The sequence below is a fragment of the Lolium rigidum genome, chromosome 7 (assembly GCF_022539505.1).
Source record: "Lolium rigidum isolate FL_2022 chromosome 7, APGP_CSIRO_Lrig_0.1, whole genome shotgun sequence".
NCBI classification, from domain to species: Eukaryota; Viridiplantae; Streptophyta; class Magnoliopsida; order Poales; family Poaceae; genus Lolium; species Lolium rigidum.
Window position 1 is genome coordinate 47,515,329 of NC_061514.1, and position 21,256 is coordinate 47,536,584.

The following is a 21,256-nucleotide window of genomic DNA, read 5'->3' on the forward strand; positions in this document are numbered from 1 at the left end:
TGAGGTGTTTGAACAACAAGGAGACAATATAAAGTCTTATAATAGTTACAATATGTTCATATGTGAGCTTTGCTGCACCTTTTATACTTGAGTTTGCTTCAAACAACCTTGCTAGCCTAGCCTTGTATTGCGAGGAATTCTTCTCGTGCATCCAAATCCTTGAGCCAATAACCATGCCATTTGTGTCCACCATACCTGCCTACTACATGGTATTTCTTCGCCATTCCAAAGTACATTACTTGAGTGCTACCTTTAAAACTTCTATTCTTTGCCTTTGCAATATATAGCTCATGGGACAAATAGCCTTAAAAACTATCGTGGTGAAGAATATGTACATATGTGTCTTATTTCTTAATAAGTTGCTTGTTGAGCGGTAACCATGTTTCTGGGGACGCCATCAACTCTTTTACCTTTGTTGAATATCATGTGAGTTGCTATGCATGTTCGTCTTGTCTAAAGTAAGGGCGGTTCTCACAATCAAATGGTTTGAGTATGCATACTGTTAGAGAAGAACATTGGGCCGCTAACTAAAGCCATGATTCATGGTGGAAGTTTCAGTTTGGACAATTAATCCTCAATCTCTTATGAGAATATTAACTCGTTGTTGAATGCTTATGCATTAAAGAGGAGTCCATTATCTCGTTGTCTATGTTGTCCCGGTATGGATGTCTAAGTTGAGAATAATCAAAAGCGAGAAATCCAATGCGAGCTTTCTCCTTAGACCTTTGTACAAAGCGGCATAGAGGTACCCCTTTGTGACACTTGGTTGAAACATATGCTATGCAATGATAATCAGTATTAATCCAAGCTAATTAGGACAAGGTGCGAGCACTATTAGTATACTATGCATGAGGCTTGCAACTTATAGGATGTCTTATACATAACACATATGCTTTATTACTACCGTTGACAAAATTGTTTCTTGTTTTCAAAATGAAAAGCTCTAGCACAAATATAGTAATCAATGCTTTCCTCTGCGAAGGGCCTTTCTTCTACTTTATTGTTGAGTCAGTTTGCCTATTCTTTCTATCCCAGAAGCAAACACTTGTACCAACTGTGTGCATTGATTCTTACATGTCTACCTATTGCACTTGTTATATTACTTTGTGTTGACAATTATCCATGAGATATACATGTTGAAGTTGAAAGCAACCGCTGAAACTTATATCTCCTTTGTGTTGCTTCAATACCTTTACTTTGAATTTATTGCTTTATGAGTAACTCTTATGCAAGTCTTATTGATGCTTGTCTTGAAAGTATTATTCATGAAAAGTCTTTGCTATATGATTCATTTGTTTACTCATTATCTTCATCATTGCTTCGAATCGCTGCATTCATCTCATATGCTTTACAATAGTATGCTCAAGATTATGATAGCATGTCACTTCAGAAATTATCTTTGTTATCGTTTACCTACTCGAGGGCGAGTAGGAACTAAGCTTGGGGATGCTTGATACGTCCCAAACGTATCTATAATTTCTTATGTTCCATGCTACTTTTATGATGATACTCACATGTTTTATACACATTATATGTCATATTTATGCATTTTCCGGCACTAACCTATTGACGAGATGCCGAAGAGCCGCTTGTTGTTTTCTGCTATTTTTGGTTTCAGAAATCCTAGTAAGGAAATATTCTCGGAATTGGACGAAATCAACGCCCAGGGGCCTATTTTTCCACGAAGCTTCCAGAAGACCGGAGGACTTACGAAGTGGGGCCACGGGGCGCCGCCACAATAGGGTGGCGCGGCCAACACAGGGCCCGCGCGACCCTGTTGTGTGGGGCCCCCGTGGCGCCTCCTGACCTGCCCTTCCGCCTACTTAAGGTCTTCGTCGCAAAACCCCCAGTACCGAGAGCCACGATACGGAAAACCTTCCAGAGACGACGCCGCCGCCAATCCCATCTCGGGAGATTCAGGAGATCACCTCCGGCACCCTACCGGAGAGGGGAATCATCTCCCGGAGGTCTCTTCATCGCCATGATCGCCTCCGGATCGATGTGTGAGTAGTCCACCCCTGGACTATGGGTCAATAGCAGTAGCTAGATGGTTGTCTTCTCCTCATTGTGCTATCATGTTAGATCTTGTGAGCTGCCTATCATGATCAAGATCATCTATTTGTAATCCTTCATGTTGTGTTTGTTGGGATCCGATGAATATTGAATACTATGTCAAGTTGATTATCAATCTATCATATATGTTATTTATGTTCTTGCATGCTCTCTGTTGCTAGTAGAGGCTCTGGCCAAGTTGATACTTGTGACTCCAAGAGGGGGTATTTATGCTCGATAGTGGGTTCATGCCTCCATGAAATCTGGGACAGTGACAGAAAGTTCTAAGGTTGTGGATGTGCTGTTGCCACTAGGGATACAACATTGATGCTTTGTCTAAGGATATTTGTGTTGATTACATTACGCACCATACTTAATGCAATTGTCTGTTGTTTACAACTTAATAGTGGAGGGGGTTCGGATGATAACCTGAAGGTGGACTTTTAGGCATAGATGCATGCTGGATAGCGGTCTATGTACTTTGTCGTAATGCCCTGATTAAATCTCATAGTACTTATCATGATATATGTATGTGCATTGTTATGCCTTCTTTATTTGTCAATTGCCCAACCGTAATTTGTTCACCCAACATCTGCTATCTTATGGGAGAGACACCGCTAGTGAACTGTGGACCCCGGTCCTATTCTTTACATCCGAAATACAATCTACCGCAATTGTTCTTTATCGTTCTTTGCAAACAACCATCATCATACACACTATACATCTAATCCTTTGTTTACAGCAAGCCGGTGAGATTGAGAACCTCACTGTTACGTTGGGGCAAAGTTCTGTGATTGTGTTGTGCAGGTTCCACGTTGGCGCCGGAATCCCTGGTGTTGCGCCGCACTACACTCCGCCACCAACAACCTTCAACGTGCTTCTTGGCTCCTACTGGTTCGATAACCTTGGTTTCTTACTGAGGGAAAACTTGCTGCTGTGCGCATCACACCTTCCTCTTGGGGTTCCCAACGGACGTGTCAACTACGTGCATCAGTAACACACCCGAAATATTTCGTTTGTACAACTTCCCTTTGACCACCGTGAAAGCTTTGGATCGTCTAATAACTCGCCTTGCTTCAACTGGATCGTCGGGTATTGTTTTCCTTAGGATATATGATATGTACGCCTGCATCCATGGGATTTGCACCATCAGTACTAGATCCTGTTCCTCTTCTTCTTCTTCCAATGTTACTTTCGCGGCCCCCGAGGATTTCTCATCCTTCTCCTTCTTTGTTGATTTATTCTGCTTCGTGGATCTCTCTGTTATCTCCTCCCAGAATACGTCTGGAGGAATCGCGAGACACTGCGACCCAATGTTTGCAAGAATATCGGCTTCGTCATTGCTGAGCCTGCTGATGCTATTTACTTCGCATCCATCAAATAGTTTCTCGAGCTCGTTATATACTTCCTTGTATGCCACCATGCTATCATTGACTGCGTCACACTGGTTCATGACTTGTTGAGCCACCAATTGTGATTCGCCAAAGATTTTTAGTCGAGTTGCGCCACAAGCTTTCGCCATCTTCATCCCGTGTATAAGAGCTTCGTATTCTGCCTCATTGTTAGACGCGTTTGGGAACGTCATCCGTAAGACATATTTTAGTTTGTCGCCTTCAGGTGATATGAGTATCACCCCTGCTCCAGCTCCTTCTAACCTCTTGGACCCGTCGAAGTTCATAGTCCAGGTTCTCGATAAATCCGGAGGTCCTGTGTTTTGCAACTCCATCCACTCTGCAATGAAATCTGGTAGAATTTGCGACTTTATCGCCTTTCTTTTTTCATACGTGATGTCCCGAGGAGAAAGTTCTATTCCCCAAAGGGAGACACGGCCTGTAGCTTCTGGATTGTTGAGTATATTGGATAAAGGTGCCTCATTGACCACTATTATCGGATGCGCCGAAAAATAGTGCCGTAATGAAATATATTGGCCTTTGCACTCCATGGAGTTTTCCTTCTTCTTCTCTTTCGACTACTAGCGCCGTGCTGACTACCTGGGGTGTAGCCGCAATGTATAGCAGGAGGGGTTCCTTCTTCTTTGGCGCCACCAAGATTGGTGGTGTCGAGATTGCGCGTTTAAGATCCTCGAAAGCTCTATCTCGCTTCTTCATTCCACCGGAACTTATCTCCTTGTTTGATTAGGGCGTAGAACGGTAACGCCTTTTCTCCCAGCCTGGCGACGAATCTGCTTAAAGCTGCGACTCGTCCAGTTAGCAGTTGTATCTCTTTCAACTTTGTTGGCTTCCTCATTGTTATGATAGCTTGGATTTTTTCGGGATTAGCTTCGATCCCTCTTGCCGAGACTAGGAACCCGAGAAGTTCTCCTGCAGGGACGCCGAAAGAACACTTCGTCGGATTCAACTTGAGACAAAATTTGTCGAGGTTGTCGAAAGTTTCCTTCAACTCCTCGATTAATGTTGCCCCCTTTCTTGATGTTATGACGACGTCGTCGATGTACACTTGTACATTTTTCCCAATCTGTGTTGCTAAACATTTCTGCATCATCCGCTGGTATGTTGCTCCCGCGTTTTTCAGACCAAAAGGCATTGTTCGATAGCAGCACACGCCATAAGCTGTGATGAACGCTGTTTTAACCTCATCTTCTTCTTTCAATCTGATCTGGTTATAACCAGAATAAGCATCCAGGAAGAAAAGACGTTCACATCCTGCAGTGGAATCGATGATTTGATCGATCCTCGGGAGGGGAAAGTGATCCTTTGGACAATGTTTGTTGAGACACGTAAAGTCGACACACATGCGAAGGACTTTAGTGTTTTTCTTCGGGACCAACATTGGGTTTGCGACGCACGTGGCCTCTGTATGCAGCTCCTTGATGAAACCGGCTTCTCTTAATCTATCAATCTCCGACAGCATAGCTTTGCGGTTTGGCTCCGAAAAACGCCGCAAAGGTTGTTTGATTGGTCTTGCTATTGGATCCAAGTTTAAGTGGTGCTCGGCAAGTTCCCTGGGTACTCCTAGCATGTCAGCTGGACACAATGCGAAGATTTTCCAGTGCTCACGGAGGAACTCAATGAGCGCGCTTTCCTATGCGAGGTCCATGTTTGTTGCGATGGACGTCGTCTTCTTCGGATCTGTCGGGTGAATCTGCACCTCCTTGGAATCCTTTGCGGTGTTAAAGGTTGGCTCTTTATTAGGCCTCCCCACATCCGGTAGCACATCATAATCAGTCGTAAGCCTTGACTCCATGTATTCCGCTTGCATCCCGAAAGTTTCGATAATCGATGAAAATCCTTGTCACATTTATCGGCTAGTGCAAAGCTTCCTTTGACTCGTGATTGGTCCCTTAGGCCCGTGTAACCTCCACAATAAGTATGTATAATGTGGTACCGCCATAAACCCGACATATGCTGGCCGCCCCAACAAGGCGTGATACCGTGATGGGAAATCCACGACTTCGAACTCCAACTTCTCTATCCTCGTAATTTTCTCGGGTCCCAAACCGAACGTCGAGGTTGATCTTTCCCGCCGGATAACTTGGCTTCTCCGGCGTAATTCCATGGAAACGCGTATCGCTTGGCTTCAAATTTGCTAGGGAGATGTTCATCTTCCTTAGCGTATCCGCGTACATAAGGTTTAGGCTGCCGCCGCCGTCTATGAATACTCGCGATACGTCGAATCCCGCGATTACCGCCGGTAAGATAAGTGCCGACCGCCCTGGTCGAGGAACTTGCTCGCGGATGGTCCGCTATCGTGAAGCCAATATCTTGCCCTGGCCAATTGAGATACTCAACCGTTGGTGGAGGCATTTTCTCTCGCCATGAACACCCGTCGCGAGATTACCTTCTGAGCTCTATTGGATGGCCTGCCTTTCTGAATCATCGAGACCGCTCCATGAGAGTTGGGATCAACGTAAGGTGATGGTGCTGGTGCTGCTGCTATTCTGAGCTGATGTCGATTTTCGTCTGCAATTGCGGGAGGAGGTGGCAAGTGAATCTCACTCCTAGGCCCCAGAGGGTTTCTATTTACTGTTTGTGCATTAGCTATTCCTGCAACTCGCAGCATTGCTTGGAAGTTTCGGCAAGTCCTTCCGCAAATGCCCCGACCGCCTTCTCCCATTGCCGTCGAGGTAAAAATGCATCCGACATGGCCCGTTCATCATATCTTCGGGAGTTACAAAAGGTCTCTGAAATCTCGACCCACTATTTTGCCTGTTGTTTCGAGAGTCATCTCTATTGTCGCCTTGCTGTGCATTACTCCTTTGATAATCATCTCTATTGTTTGGTCCATTGTTTCCCCGAAACCCAGCTGATATTTGGCCAGGGGCATCGTAACTCGAAAATTGCCGAGAAAATCGTCATCTATTTTGAAAATTTCGACTGCGGTCCTCCTCTGGTGACCTGTGTCGTTTGTTATGTACAGCGTCCTCGCCATCTGCCCATCTCGTTTGCTATTTCCATTAATGCCGATATCGTCCTTGGGTTGGTTCTTCCCAAGTCCTCCACAAAATCGCCTCGTCGAACTCCTGCTACAAACGTATCTATTGCTCTCTCGTCAGATATATTCTCTGCCGAGTTTTTGATGATGTTCCACCTTTGAATGTACTTCCTCATTGATTCATCATGCTTTTGTCGACATGATCTCAATTCCTCTAATGTCGCCGGCTTTTTGCAGGTTGATCGGAAGTTCTTGACAAACACATCCTCAAAGCTATCCTAGCTATCGATAGAACCTGGAGGAAGCTTTTTTATCCACGATCTTGCGGCTTCGCTCAGGTGTATTTGGATGCTCTGCATGGCTATTTCTCTGGTTCCACCTATCAGCTTTACCGTCTCGAGGTAATCGACTAGCCAATCCTCGGGATCTTGTAAGCCATCAAATTTCTTGAAACTGTCGGGTAACTTGAATCCTGAAGGGACTCGAGTTTTCCGGACCCGTCGCGTAAAACATGGGAGTCCACACATATCTTCTTCAGCGAGTTCTGGTGACTGCCGATGTTCTCTTCTGCCTTGTCGCGCTCTATCTAACCTGGCCTGAGCCGCCGTATCTCTGACTCCACTTGCTTCTGGTGGATTTTGCACTGCTGCAGTAGTTCTCGGGCTATTTTGTCTTGCAGCTCCTTCGGGAGGTGTGGCTGCGAATGCTGCTCCTATGGCCCCACATCCTGCCATGGCCATGTTATACAACGCTTCTCTCGGGTCCCCAGGGGGTGGCCTGGACGCTAAGATGAAAGCTTGCGTTGCCATGTATCCTGCTTCTGGTGTTTTCGGGATGAAGTGATAATCACTCATGCAGTCTATCATGGCCCCCACAGACACACCTTTATTTATCTCAGTTCTCCCATCTTTCCCGTGGTTACTCGCATCATCTTCTACCTCCGGCCCTCCTTCTCCCAACTGACAGCCTCCTACTCCTATCCTTAACTCCTTCCTCACCATGTCGGAGCACGAGCCAGATCTGGCGATGCCACGACCGTGGCGGAGAATGATCTGGTGAGCCATGACCGAACCGGAGAAGGGGCCGACGCGGGTAGCCGTGGCGGCGCCAACGGTGAGGAAGATGGAGGAGGTGGTGCTCTCTCCTTCGTCCTCTCTGCCGGTACGGCGACAATGCTCTCCATCCTCCTCCGGCTTTCTCCATATTCGCGGCCGGTGCTATGAGCAGCGCGAGTAGCGGCGCTGCAATTGCCTTACGGGAGAGCTGCACACACCGATCGGCAGCGCTGCAATTGCCACCACCTCGAGCTGCAAGCGGCGGCGCCGGGAGCTGCAACTGCAAATGGGTTCTGCCCGAGCTGCAAGCGGCGCCGGGAGCTGCAAATGCGTTCTGCCCGAGCTACAAGCAGCCACCACCCGAGCTACAAGCATCGTCGCCAAAAGCTGCAAGCGGCGCCGCCGGGAGCTGCAAACGTACTCGGCCCGAGCTGCAAGCGGCCATCGCCTGAGCTGCAGGCGGCGCCGCCGGGACATGCAAGTGTTACCAGCGCTGCTACAACTGGCCTCCGTCCGAGCTGCGAAGGGCGTTACCCAGAGCTACAAAGGAGTATCGTTTCTGCTGCATCCGGAAGCTTCAACGGCGTCTTCCCCGGCGACGGTGGGGGCACACGGATGAAGCGGTGCTGTCCGCCGCGATGGTGGTGCCGCCGTACGACGGCCGTTCGGACACTCGGGGCCTCCGGAGGATCCTCAGCACGACCCAAACAAAAAGCAAAACAAAACGACTGATCTCGCCTCAACAACAAGTCCGAGCTCCCACCATGGCAGCAGCTTCCGTCGGCGCCACGTTATCGCGAGCGCTGGCAACCGACCGCGACCCCTTCCCCGAATCCTCATCCGTGGCGCCGTCCTGGTCGTCATCGCGCGCCGCCGAGGCAGAGGCGAGCCCGGTGTCAACTGATGGCGGCGCCGAGGAGGACGTGCACGACCTGGAGTCCCCGTGGGTCGCGGCGGCCGAGGCGGAATCGAGGCTGGAGGAGGCCGCAATGGCGGCAGCTGCAGCAGCACTCCATCTTCGCGGCGGGAACGAGGCAGATGCGGATGAAATACGAGACAACCAGCAGCGACAGGACGACGAGGTCGGTCTACTGAATATCAAATTGGAAAATTCATTTATCTTATCTACTACTACCATGATCTAAGTTGGGGAGAAAAATTGCAATGCATTCCCTCAATTCCGACGGTCGTGGGGTGAATGTCTGATTATTAGGGGGTTTATTTAGGTGAGAGCAATGCGATACTAGTACAGTAAGAGTCTTGCAACATTCTTATATTGTACTTCCTCCATTCCAAAAAAAAGCTTCTTAACTTTTTCTAGATACGACAAAGTTGAGAAGCTTTTTTTTTCGAACGGAGGGAGTAATATCTAACGATTTGTTGATACGAAGGGAATCGGGTATACAATTAAATGACATTGTGAGATTGTGTGGGTATTGCTTTTAAGTTTGCGAATCAGGTTGCTTCATTGTGATGTTGTTCTGCTGACGCTTTATGATTTTAGCATGGCTCATTTGTCTCCTCGTTTGATCTTTACTGCAGCTGATGGCACTGGAAGCAATATATGGGGATGATCTTGCTGTACTAGAAAACAAAGGAGGGCTCCGCTACTTCCAGGTTTCTTTTACTGTACATCAGTGTTCTTGGATAATTGAAACTTTGTTTTGATTGTTTTTGTTTCCTCTCTCTAATTCCAGATATACATACATTACGAATTGCATGATGGTGTTGAGGTGTGCGCTAAGATATCCTTGGCAAATCGAAATCGAGAACCAGAAGGATGTCCTAATGATGACACAGAAGATGAATTCTGTTACAACTGCAACTTTAACTACCTCCCTCCGTTGATATTGACATGCTTACTTCCAAAATCTTATCCTAGCAAAGACCTCCCATATTTCACTGTCACCGCTAAACTTGGTACTCCGTTCCTATCATGTTTTCTTGTGGTACCAAATTTCACCCATTGTACTTTGTTCCATTTTGAACTGTTTTCTGAACGCAATGCTTTTGTAAATTGTCTCTAATTTTGAATCAAATAGGCTCAAACTTCATCAAGCTTCCATGCCAGCACTTGTTCTGTGTGAAGTGCATGGAGACCTTATGCAAGATGCATGTGAAGGAAGGCAGTTTGTTTCAGTTAGTCTGCCCTGACACAAAGTGCAATACTTCCATTCCACACAATTTGTTAAAGAGGCTTCTCAGCGTAGAAGAATTTGAACGTTGGGATAGGCTTGCTCTTGAGAAAGCATTGAAGTGTATGGCAGACGTGGTTTACTGCCCAAAGTGTGAGGTCGGTTGCTTGCAAGATGACGATAACAATGCACAATGTCCCAAATGTTCATTCACCTTCTGGCCTTTGCAAGGAACTTTGGCATCCAGGGAAGCAATGTCTAACTACAGAACAAAGGCTCCAGCGCCAGAAGGTTAAAATGCAGCTAATTTTTTTGCGTGTTAGTACTGCAAGCAGACCATGAATGCCATAGTTTTACTAAGCATTTATTATTTAATGTCTTTAATTTACGATTTCAGGCGTCAGGCAAGTTGACCCAAACGGAGATGGCACAGGAAATTCTGAACATCAGAGAACTGTACAAAGATGTTCGGTTATGTCCCACTTGTCGAGTGGCCATCAACAGAATCTCAGGCTGCAACAAAATGATGTGCACTAGCTGTGGTCAGTTATTTTGCTTCCGTTGCTGCAAGGCAATTAGCGGCTACAGCCACTTCAAGTAGGCCATTCTACAATATCCAACCTCCCTCTCTCAAATCAGTGGCTACATTCAGTGGCTTTTGTTGCTGCGATAGAATCTCATTCACAATGTTTTTCTTACTTATTTGCATGTGCAATTTGAAATCATATAGCCTCAAATTTGTCCATTGCAGGAACTGTGGGCTCTTCGAGGCTAGAGATACCACAGAGTGGGACACCCAAATGACCCAAATGCAGAATGGAATCCAGGAGCGAGCTCAAAACCAACCATTGGGCGGCAGCATAAGGTGCCCTAGATGCCGTGAAAAAACTTTCAAGGTAACAACATTCATGCTCCGAATTTGCATGTATCAGGTGGAGCAGAATTTGGTTCCTTATTCACATGGATGGTATCATTTGACCAATCTAAACATCACCACTGACTACTAATTTACTGATGTCATCCAGGATGATGACAAATATGTCTTCTGTTGGGCGTGCCGAACAAGCTACTGCACACTGTGCAAACGGGCTGTGGAAGGTAAGATACTGAAGAGGGGGCACTGGGGATCGCCGGAATGCGTGGGGCTTGAAAATATGTAGTAGCACCGGCTCCCATATTTACAATTTTTTTGCAGCTTATGAGTTATGACTTTTCTAAGTTATCATCATTATGTTTATTAGTCAGTTAGTGACTATACACCATCGAGTCTAGCGTCATTCTGATCACCTGGAGCTTGACCTCGCCGTCATCACCATGTTTCACCACCACAAGTTTTTTCATCTCCTTTGTTTCCCTGGTGTGAATTCTGAAACGTTCACCAAAGCGGCAGTGGCGAAGCTTGGGCTGAATATCGCACCTGCAACTCGAACCCCGGGTGGGCGAGCTCAAAGTGGTGAGCTTAGGCCATCACGCTGGTGCTTGGTTCTCCTCTGGTGTGAATTCTGAAATCCTCACATAGTAATTCTCATGTCTGGTACATCATATCTCTGCAACATTAGGGCAGACAGGGGACGCACTCGCCAGCAACTGCAAACCCAACCCACATCATATCTCCGCTATTTTGCTCGTCGACGGCCAGGTTATGGCGATGGGGCTCGTCACCGTGTGCTCGCCGTCGCTCCAGACGATTGACCCAAAAGTGTAGGCTTCCTTGACGCTCCCTGCGGCTCGGGTGAAGGTGATTTCGTACTCCTGCGTGTCTTCGGTCACGCTGAACCTAAGCTTTCGCGGCTTCACCGTGACGCGCACGCCGGCGGGGCTGGTGACCGTGGCATTGTAGGTGGCCTCGGTGTTTCCACCGACGTTGCGCACCACACGGCGCTGAGTGATGACCTTGTGTTTTTTCGAGCTGAACACTGCCGCGAAGGCCGGGTAGTTATGGTCCCCGACAGAGGAGCCCGCGTGTGTGGAGCAGTTGGTCGCCGGTCCATCTCGCGTGAAGATGGCTACCTGATCGTCGGTGTAGCCGAGCGCGCAGAGGAAGGTGATGTAGTCCTCGGCGCCGGCGTCGTACACCAGGCCAGGGTCGACGGCGCGGTTGGGGTCCACGTGTCCCGCCCCGCGCCCGAACGGCGTGGACGCCTTGCCGGTGGACATGTCGCCGATGACACCGCCGGCGCTGTCTAGGTTGTACGCGGTGGTCATCAGCGCAGACTTGATGGCGGCGGGGCTCCACTCCGGCCTGGCCTGCCGGAGCAACGCCGCGATGCCGCTCACGTGCGGGCACGACATGGACGTCCCTGACACGATGTTGTACTGCACTCGCCTCGTGTCCCACTCGAGGCCCGAAGGCGAGCTGGCGCCGGTCCAAGCAGCGAGGATTTCCACGCCGGGGGCAGTGATGTCCGGCTTGAGGATCTCCGGCGCGAGGACGTTTGGCCCGCGGCTCGAGAAGGACGCCATTCTAGGGGAAGGAGGTGTCGGGCCGATGACGGTGCCCTGGAACACGATCGTCGCCATGGGGGATGTATTCTTGCTTATGTATTTCTGTATCTTCTTGGCGGCGGTGAAGGTGACAGCTGTAGCGGGGAGGATCTGGGGGCTGCCGAACGCCTGCTCGCCCATCTCTTTCGCGCTCGTGAAGATGGCTCCCACGCCGCCGGCGAGTTTCACAGCCTCCCCTTGCACGAAATTCACGCCGGGGCCAGGGTCGCATAGAACGATCTTCCCGGCGACCAGGCTGGCGTTCAGCTTCCCGGCTTCGCAGGTCTTGGAGCCGACGGTCCGGCCGTATACCAGCGGTATCTTGGTTGCGCCAAGCGGAGGGCCGGCGTAGAAGGAAGCGCCTGAAAAGGTATCCCCGTTGCCGAGAACCACGTCCGCTGCGAACCGGCGGTTGATGGTGGACGCGCCCACCGTCAACAGCCACGGTGCGACGTTGTCGGCGGTAGACTCGCGGGGACCGGAGTTCCCCGCGGAGGCCGAGACTATGATGCCCTTGCGGACGGCGCTGAAGGCGCCCACAGCGATGCTGTCCATATCAAATGGTTGTGCCCATCCGGTGGAGCCGAGCGAAGTGGAGATGACGTCCACCCCGTCGGCGATGGCCTCGTCAAACGCGGCGAGGATGTCAGAGGCCTTGCACCCGTATTTCCAGCACACCTTGTAGGACGCGATGCGCGCGCCCGGGGCCATGCCGACGGCTTTCCCTCTGGCGTAGCCGTACAAGGCCACGTCCGCGACGGCGGATCCGGCGGCTGTGGACGCGGTGTGCGTGCCATGGCCGTTGGTGTCGAGCGGCGACCTCGACTCCTCCGTCTCGTTGATGGGACGCCCAAGATCAAGCTCGTAACCCTCGTAGAAGGCCTTGGCGCCGACCAGCTTGCCATTGCAGTACGCGGAGGCATTGAACGACGGAGCCGAGACGCAGCTCCCTCGGAACTTGCCAGGCGGCAGCGGCGGCAGAGACGGGTCCGCCGCGAACGAGGCGCGGTCGATGGGGTACACGCCGGAGTCCATGACGCCGATGACGACGTCCGTGGCGCTGTTGGACGCCGGGAGCAAGCCGGACCAAGCCGAGAGGCCGAGGAAGGACGGCGTCAGCGTGGTGTGCAGCTGAAGCGTCGCGTCGGGGACGACGGCGAGAACGGAACGCTGGGACGCAAGGCGCGCGGCCTGGCGTGCCGTGAGGCGCGCCGCGAAGCCCGTCGCCGCGTGTGAGTAGGAGTAGAGCACCCTCGGCGCCGGGACGGACATGTGCACGGGGATGTGGTCACCCAGGAACGAGCCGTACGCTCTGGTGGCTAGCAGTCCGCCGCGGCGTGGCAGCAGCGGCGCGTGCTTGTGCGCGACGTGCACAATGTATGAGGACTGCTTCTCTGTTTCCTCCGCCGCTGCCGCAGCGAAAACGACGGTGAGCATGATGCATAGAGCCCCGCATCGTGGTCGGGCCATCGTCGCACACTATCAGTGAAGGATGCTGTGGTGGTGGTGTGATCGGAGGCGCGAATTAATAATAGAGGCAGTTCAGCTTGCGCCCCGCATCGCGCTGGACTACTGCAGTCTGAGGGACCGGCAGTAATCATGTATGATACACACAGGAACCAAATCAAGCGGAATTGCTTAAATATTGAGAGGTTTATCTCGAGCCAGCAATCCCGTTATGTAGGTCTAGTTCAAATCAAACTGGTTGAAGCGTCCAATGTGTGACGCACTAACAACACATTTGGATTGCTCACTCGCACTGGCAACAAATTCAGCATATGCATCTTTTGTTTTGAGAGATTTTTCTTTCGAAATGGGGAAGCTTCAGCCTTTGTATTAATTAATGCATACAACCCGTTATTAAAGATTTATATAAAGTCTTATTACAAGTGTATTACAGCTTAAAAAGTATTTGGCACTATAATTTCAATCTTAGATCAGCAGGCCAACCACATCGGGTGTAGAAATTCCATGCCACCATTGCCAAACGGTTACACCCAAACTCCATGGCCCGGAGACCCTCCACCAGATAAAGATATGACCACATATGGATCCAATGCGTAGCTAAAGGAATAACCTGCAAAAATTATAGTAAACTTTTTTTTGTTAAGATAAAGTCATTTCGCACTTTTCATATAGTCTAAAGTAAAACACACTCGTATCAACTCTAATGTGATCTTTATCTGTTTTAGCTACTCTATTTAACCAATTCTGAAAGATACTTGTAATATTGGCGGGAGGTGGGATATTGCAAGTCATGTATACAATCCTCCATTTTTTTTTAAAAAAAAGGGCATGGAATAAAAAGTTGGTTTATTATATCATCTTGATCACAAAAGCAATATTTGGTCGATCCATGCCAGTTCCGTTTAATCAAGTTATCCTTTGTGAGAATCACCTTTCCGTGAAGAAACCACATAAATTTTTTAATTTTCATTGGTATTTTTATTTTTCAGATATATTTTAGGGAAAGAGAGCATAAACATTGGTAGGCTGGTAAGGACAGAATTGATTAAGACTAACGGATCTCCATAAGACGACAATTTCCAATCCAACTACTCATTGTTTTTTCTCAAAGATATCCTCTATCAGTTTCCACTCGCTATTTGTTAATTTACGGAAATGGATTAGAATTCCCAGATATCTAAAAGGGAGGGACCCTAGGTCGCACCCAAAAAAGAATCCTATAGTCATTCTCGACCACTATTGCCTAAACAAAAAAAATCTTACTCTTATGAAAATTTAAGTTTAACCCCGATAATTACTCAAAGATGCAAAGTATTAGTTTCACATTAAAAGCTTTTTGCATATCGTCTTCTATAAAAATGATAGTATCATCAACATATTATAGGATAAACACCCGTCATCAACTAGGGCCCTCTAAATTAAAATTGCTAGCATATCCGCAACTATATTAAAAAGTATAGGTAATAGATGATCACCATGTTCGGGACCCAACACCGATTTCCCGAGCGTAGGTTGATGCGTCGCTTAGGGCATCTAGATATCTTAGAGCATCTCCAACAGACGCGCTATATAGGCCGCGCGGCATAAAAACGTCCGATATAGCGCGCGCGGGACAGAATCAGGCGCTCCAGCAGGCGCGGTAAACGGCGCGGCGCTGTGAATTTTTAGGGCGCGCGGCTTTTTGCACAATCCGGAGCGGCATATCCGGCGCGTTGGCTGCGCGCGCGGCATCGCTCGTCCAAGCGCGAAAAAGCCAACGGCTGGAAATTTCCTCCCCGCGCCCGCGCCCTCATTTCCCCACCTACCGCCGGCGCGAAATCCAGCCGCCGCCGGTCGACTCCGCCGCCGCCCCCGCTTCTGCGCGCCGCCGCGTCGTAGATCCGCGTCGCCCGCACCTCCTCCCGGCAGCGGCGGACGCTCCGCCGCGCCGTGTCGCCGCGCGGCCGTCGGCCGACGAGTTGCAGCCGGCGGTCCTTCTCCGCCGCCCCTTCGCGCCGCCGTCGCGTTCTCCTCCACGCAGGCGTCGACATGTCGTCCTCGTCGTCCTCGAGCAGCTTGCTTGCAACTTGGCGCGCCCATGGTGCTCGCCCATTTGCTCGCAAGGTATGAACCTCCGCCGGCCGGCCTCTACTCGTCAAGTAGCTACAATAGTTTATAGTGAATTAATATGATACATATGTTTGTAGAGTTCCTCATATGATTCATCGGATGACGAGTTCGACCAAGAAGAAGAGGAGAACATATCGATACTATTAGCATACCGCGCCGTTAAGAGGCCAAAATTTGGTGGATCGGTGTTTGGTAGACAGAAGTTGTGGAGAGAAAGGATTGAAGGGCATGAGAAATTGATGCGGTCGTATTTCAATGAGAATCCGATATTCCCCGAAAGCTATTTTCGGCGGCGTTTCCGGATGAGTCTCAACTTGTTCAAGCACATTGCAGCGGAGGTCACCAAATATGATCGCTTCTTTGAGCAAAGGAGGAATGCCGCCGGAGAACTTGGCCATAGCACATATCAAAAGGTGACCGCCGCCTTGCGTATGTTGGCATATGGTATACCGGCAGATCTTATTGATGATCATTTGGCCATGGGAGAGAGCACTTCTATCTTGTGTGTGAAGCGCTTTGTCGTTGCAATTGTCAATGTCTTTGGCTCCACATACTTGAGAGCCCCCAATGCTCAAGACACGGCAAGGCTTTTGGAGATCAACGCCAACCGGGGATTTCCCGGTATGCTTGGTTCCATTGATTGTATGCATTGGAGTTGGAAGAATTGTCCAGCGGCATGGCATGGACAATTCAAAGGCTACAAGAAGGATGCCACCATAGTACTTGAAGCGGTGGCCGACCAAGAGACTTGGATATGGCATGCTTTCTTTGGAATGCCCGGATCTTGCAATGACATCAATGTTCTTCAACGGTCACCACTAATGACAAGACTTGCAATGCGGGAAGGTCCATTGGTGGAGTTTGAAGCAAATGGCCGCAAGTACAACTATGGCTACTTCTCGCCGACGGCATATACCCAAGGTGGCAAACATTTGTGAAGCCAATTATTCAACCAAGAGGTAAAAAGCAAACTCAATTCCACAATGCACAAGCGGCGGCTAGGAAAGATGTAGAGAGAGCATTTGGGATTTTGCAAGCCCAATTTGCCATAGTTAGAGGACCGGCTAGATTTTGGGATCAAGAATGCCTTTGGTATATCATGACCGCGTGTGTAATCATGCACAACATGATTATAGAGGATGATCGCGGAAAAGATGTGGATCATACCCACTACGACTTGATGGGGGTTCCCGTGCAAGTGACGAGGTCCGCACATAGGATTGCCCAATTCATTGCCTCATACCATGCCATTCGGTGCAACGACACACATGATGATCTTCAAAAAGATCTCATGGAAGAATGGTGGAATTGGAATGGACAACAATAGTTCCATATTTGTTGTATTTGTTTGAAAATTATGTGTTGTATTGTCTCAAAACCATGTTGTATTGTTGTATGTGTTGTATTTGGTGTGAAGTATTGTTGTGAACAATGTATTGTATTTGGATGGTACAATATATTTATGAATTTTTATATATTGTTTGATCTTCTTGGATGCATATTTGTGTGTGTTTGCTGTTTGCGCCGCGTCCGCGCGCTGCAAAATGGCGCGTCCGGCGGAGGTGCTATTTTACCGCGCCAACGCGCGCTGCAAAATGGCGCGTCCGGCGGAGGAAAAAACGTCACAGCGCGCGATATCTGTTTACCGCGCGCGGATTCTTGGTTTTAGCGCGCCGCGATATAGCGCGTCTGCTGGAGATGCTCAAGCCCCGCAAAGGGTTCCCTATCATTTCACTTCTTATATTTTCTATAAATGATGTTTTATTATATAAAAGATTTGTTATTTTTAGTTCCTTATACTTAATCCGCTAAATAAAAACGGTTACTTGCCATATTTCCGTGAACTTAACTATCTCAACAAAGAAATTAACCCATTCAATTCATCAAACACTTAAGGGATATAGGATTTGAGCTGGTCAGTTGGCGGCGTTGAGCCAATGCCAAAATTGTGAGAAGGCCGACTGGGCTACGAGACTGCCGGAAGTTGACGGAGGGGCTGAAGGACGAATCTTGCCAGTCTACGGTTGGATTTTCCGTCGACCAAGTTGACGTGACTGCGATGGAGCTATGGCCTGATTCCGGCGACGACAACTATGGGCGACCAAATCGGTGGAGGGGCTCGCAGGACGAAGCTTGCTGATCGCCGATTGGAATTTTGGGTGACAAAATGGGTTGGCGAGGAGCTTCTTCGGCCCCAACATCATGGCCCCATATGCCATTGGCTGGAATGACCCCACCATTAGATATAAAGTGGTCCACTCATCAGCCTGTAAAGGTCCAATGCTTTATATGAGAGAGATGGCTGGTCCGATGTGTCATTACTAGACCCGGCCCTACGCAGCTCCACTCGTCAGCAAGTAATAGTCAAGGACTTTGACCCGATAGGAATGTGTTGCTTGAGATTTGTGAGGGTTTGAGACACGAGAGAGGGAAAAATTGAGGAAAAGTTTTGAGGCTGGACAAAACCGAGTAAAACTAAGGAATGAGGGGCACAACAATAGGAAACCTTATTTTTATGGGATTTCTATTTTCGTGCCCTCGCTCCTTAGTCATGCTCGCTTTTCCTGCCCCTAGCTTTTCCTCGGCTTTTCCCAAGACCTTGTCTGAAACCCGCAGAAGGAGCTCGGACGGAAGGAATCCCGTTTAGTTGACGTTGGTTGGTGCTGGCAAGTGAGGCCGCTGTTGGTGCCCCGCAGTGGACACGTCTTCACTTATCCAGATTATCATGGGACCCGCAACTTTTCCACGTTAGTGCGCCGGACCCATAGCTTACCCAGCTGACCGTTGCAAAATGGGAGCCCGAGCCAGCCCCGCGCCCGTGCCCGTGCCATTGCTTCCCCTTTCTTTCCCCGCGCCCCATTGTTCTTCTTCTCCGCCAGCGGCAGCCCCTTCTCCGGCAGGCGGGTGATGTCTAGTTTCTCTTCGACCTCCCGTTCTTCATGGCCGCAGTATGGACCCGTGCCTTTGACAAGATGCCCTGACTGCCCACGCCAGGAGCCTCTGAAGCGGTCGATCTATAAGACGGACGAGAACGGCAACCGTGGACGTGAGTTCCTTGCATGCGAGAGCTTGCCATATAGAGAGGGGGATAAGGTTAGATCTCGCTCCAATTTCTCTCGTTTTCTCTCGATTTTCTTGCTATTCCCTCGAATTTGGGATTTAGGGTTCCCGTTGTTGTTTTCGGATCCTCGAAGAAATGCGGGCATTTCGAGTGGATCGATGTGTACGTTCGGAGGCTTCAATTGCAGGAATCAATTGGCGCTATTGGGGAGCGCAATTTGGGAGGGGGGGGACTTCGTCAGAGAATGCGGCGGAGAGAGGAGCCGTTCCGATTATGCCTAATGCTCCCAATGTAGGACTCGGAGGAAGTTAAGGGAGAACCGAAGAAAATGAACAAGCGATTAAGGCAGTCGATCGAGTTGAAGAAGCAAGCTAATCTGATGGCTGGTTGTTTTCTCTGTTGTATAATTGCGATCGGATTCTTATCATTGCTCACCAGGCGCTAGAAGTTGTTACAAGGGATACCTTGTTACAAATTCATTATTCAGTTACATGTACTTGTAGTTATTTTCATAGTTAGTGTGTGCATTCACCGAAATTACTAAAATTAGGGCTCCCAATAATCTATTCACCGAAATCCGCAAATATCTATGCCTAATGTTTATACAAAAATTATACCACTTTTGGGCCGTTTCAAATTACTAAAACTATATTCCAAAACTATATCCCCTAAAAAAAAAGGAAAGCGAAAGATAGTTGATAATTGTTAGAGGGGTGACAATAATGCATTCACCGAAATCCGCAAATATGTATGCCTCATGTTTATACCGAAATTATACAACTTTTGGGTTGTTTCAAATTACCGAAACTATATGCCAAAACTATATCCCCTAAAAGAAAAAGGAAAGCGAAAGATAGTTGATAATTATTAGAGGGGTGACAATAATGCATTCACCGAAATCCGCAAATATGTATGCCTCATGTTTATACCAAAATTATACCACTTTTGGGCCGTTTCAAATTACCGAAACTATATGCCAACACTATATCCCCTAAAAGAAAAAGGAAAGCGAAAGATGGTTGATAATTGTTAGAGGGGTGACAATAATGCATTCACCAAAATCCGCAAATATGTATGCCTCATGTTTATACCAAAATTATAACACTTTTGGGCCGTTTCAAATTACCGAAACTATATGCCAAAACTATATCCCCTAAAAGAAAAAGGAAAGCGAAAGATAGTTGATAATTGTTAGAGGGGTGACAATAATTCATCCACCGACAGAGAGAGAGGGGTGGCCACGAAGAGACGGGGAGGGGTATACTGCCCGTTAGGTAAGTTGATCAACGGTTCGTGGAGTCGATCCGTGTGACAACGGCTCAACCAATCAGGATAAGTTTGGCTTCTGAGAGCATTTGTGATAGAACTTGAGGGCAAAACTGAGTAGTACTAACAATCCAAGGGCACATAAATAGTAAATAGACTAAGGGATTCAAACAAAAAGAATTACAAAATGAAAAATGCGTGTTTTGTACAATATAATTCATATTGGGCTACATCAGATTATTTGCAATTCAAATATACATGAGTGTGACAATTATGGCATCATTTAGACAAACTATGTTTTTGGGGAAGATGTTTTGCAAAGGGGTTTGAGTGAAAACCATGCATCTTCATAGCTACACTAGTGATTCTGGGAAGTGGCAATTTGTGGTAAAACTTGATTTATATATGTTTGTTAAGGTTTTCTTGGTGGCAGGTTGCGTAGGAAGACTCCATGAGTAGGTGCCACTATGTTTTTATTTTTTTGAATTTTTTTGCGCATGAAATGACTCAATTAGATATGTTAATCTCATTTGTTGACTCTCTATTGACTAGCTACTTGAGGGTAAAACTGAGTATATTGCACTTGCCAGTCTAAGAACTCGAGGGGAAAACTGAGTACAGATAAAACTTCTGTATAAGACCCGAGGTTATAACTGAGTACACCAAACGTCCCTGGGTTAGACTCGTGTCGCGGTGCACGCTGCAGCCGTGCATAGCGGACGTGTGTTGCGGTACACGCCACCTTCGTCTTTATAGAGCCCTTTTTCTCTCCCTCGACGCACTTTCTCACTGCAACCGCCTCTCATGTCCCATCATCTTCTCCACAACCGAAGAAAAAACCCCGAAGAAAGCCGCCCGCGATGGAGAAGAATGAGATGCCCATTGTCGGCGCATCAGCCGCCGGCGCATCGGCCGCTGCCCCCGTCCGGGCCCTCGTCGCCGCTTCCAACGTAGCAGCCGGCGCATCAGCCGCCGGCGCATCGGCCGCCGCCACCGTCCAGGCCCCCGTCGCTTGGGACCCGTACGAACCAGCACCGTACGTCGCGCCGGAGAACCCCTACGACACCAGCATCGTCGACGACGAGCCGGAGGTAACCCTTTGCACCCTTGTTCTTATCCCATTTCAATCCTTTTGTGTTAGATCTAGCGTTATTAGGGTTCGTCTGTTCCTAGTTCAATCCATTTGTGTTAGATCTAGCGTTATTAGGGTGCGTCTGTTCCCTAGTTCAATCCAT

At 48.5% G+C, this 21,256-nt stretch overlaps 2 protein-coding genes across 2 annotated transcripts; one reads left to right on the top strand and one right to left on the bottom strand.

Annotated features, from left to right (window-relative positions):
• The first annotated feature begins 8,263 nt into the window (after positions 1–8,263).
• Positions 8,264–10,904, top strand: LOC124671281 (E3 ubiquitin-protein ligase arih1-like). The gene is given in 8 exon segments (XM_047207674.1): positions 8,264–8,581; positions 9,042–9,116; positions 9,197–9,419; positions 9,533–9,851; positions 9,853–9,925; positions 10,032–10,231; positions 10,386–10,530; positions 10,660–10,904. Coding segments are annotated over 8 exon segments (1,488 nt in total). The 3' UTR covers positions 10,795–10,904.
• A 335-nt stretch (positions 10,905–11,239) lies between these two features.
• LOC124671282 (subtilisin-like protease SBT1.4) lies at positions 11,240–13,588 on the bottom strand. Its single transcript, XM_047207675.1, has one exon. It carries the CDS (start codon positions 13,586–13,588, stop codon positions 11,240–11,242), a length of 2,349 nt encoding a protein of 782 aa, XP_047063631.1.
• Positions 13,589–21,256: the final 7,668 nt, after the last annotated feature.

Bases quoted from the DNA above. Each gene is read 5' to 3' on its own strand.
- LOC124671282 (XM_047207675.1), bottom strand. From the start codon at position 13,588: ATGGCCCGACCACGATGCGGGGCTCTATGCATCATGCTCACCGTCGTT.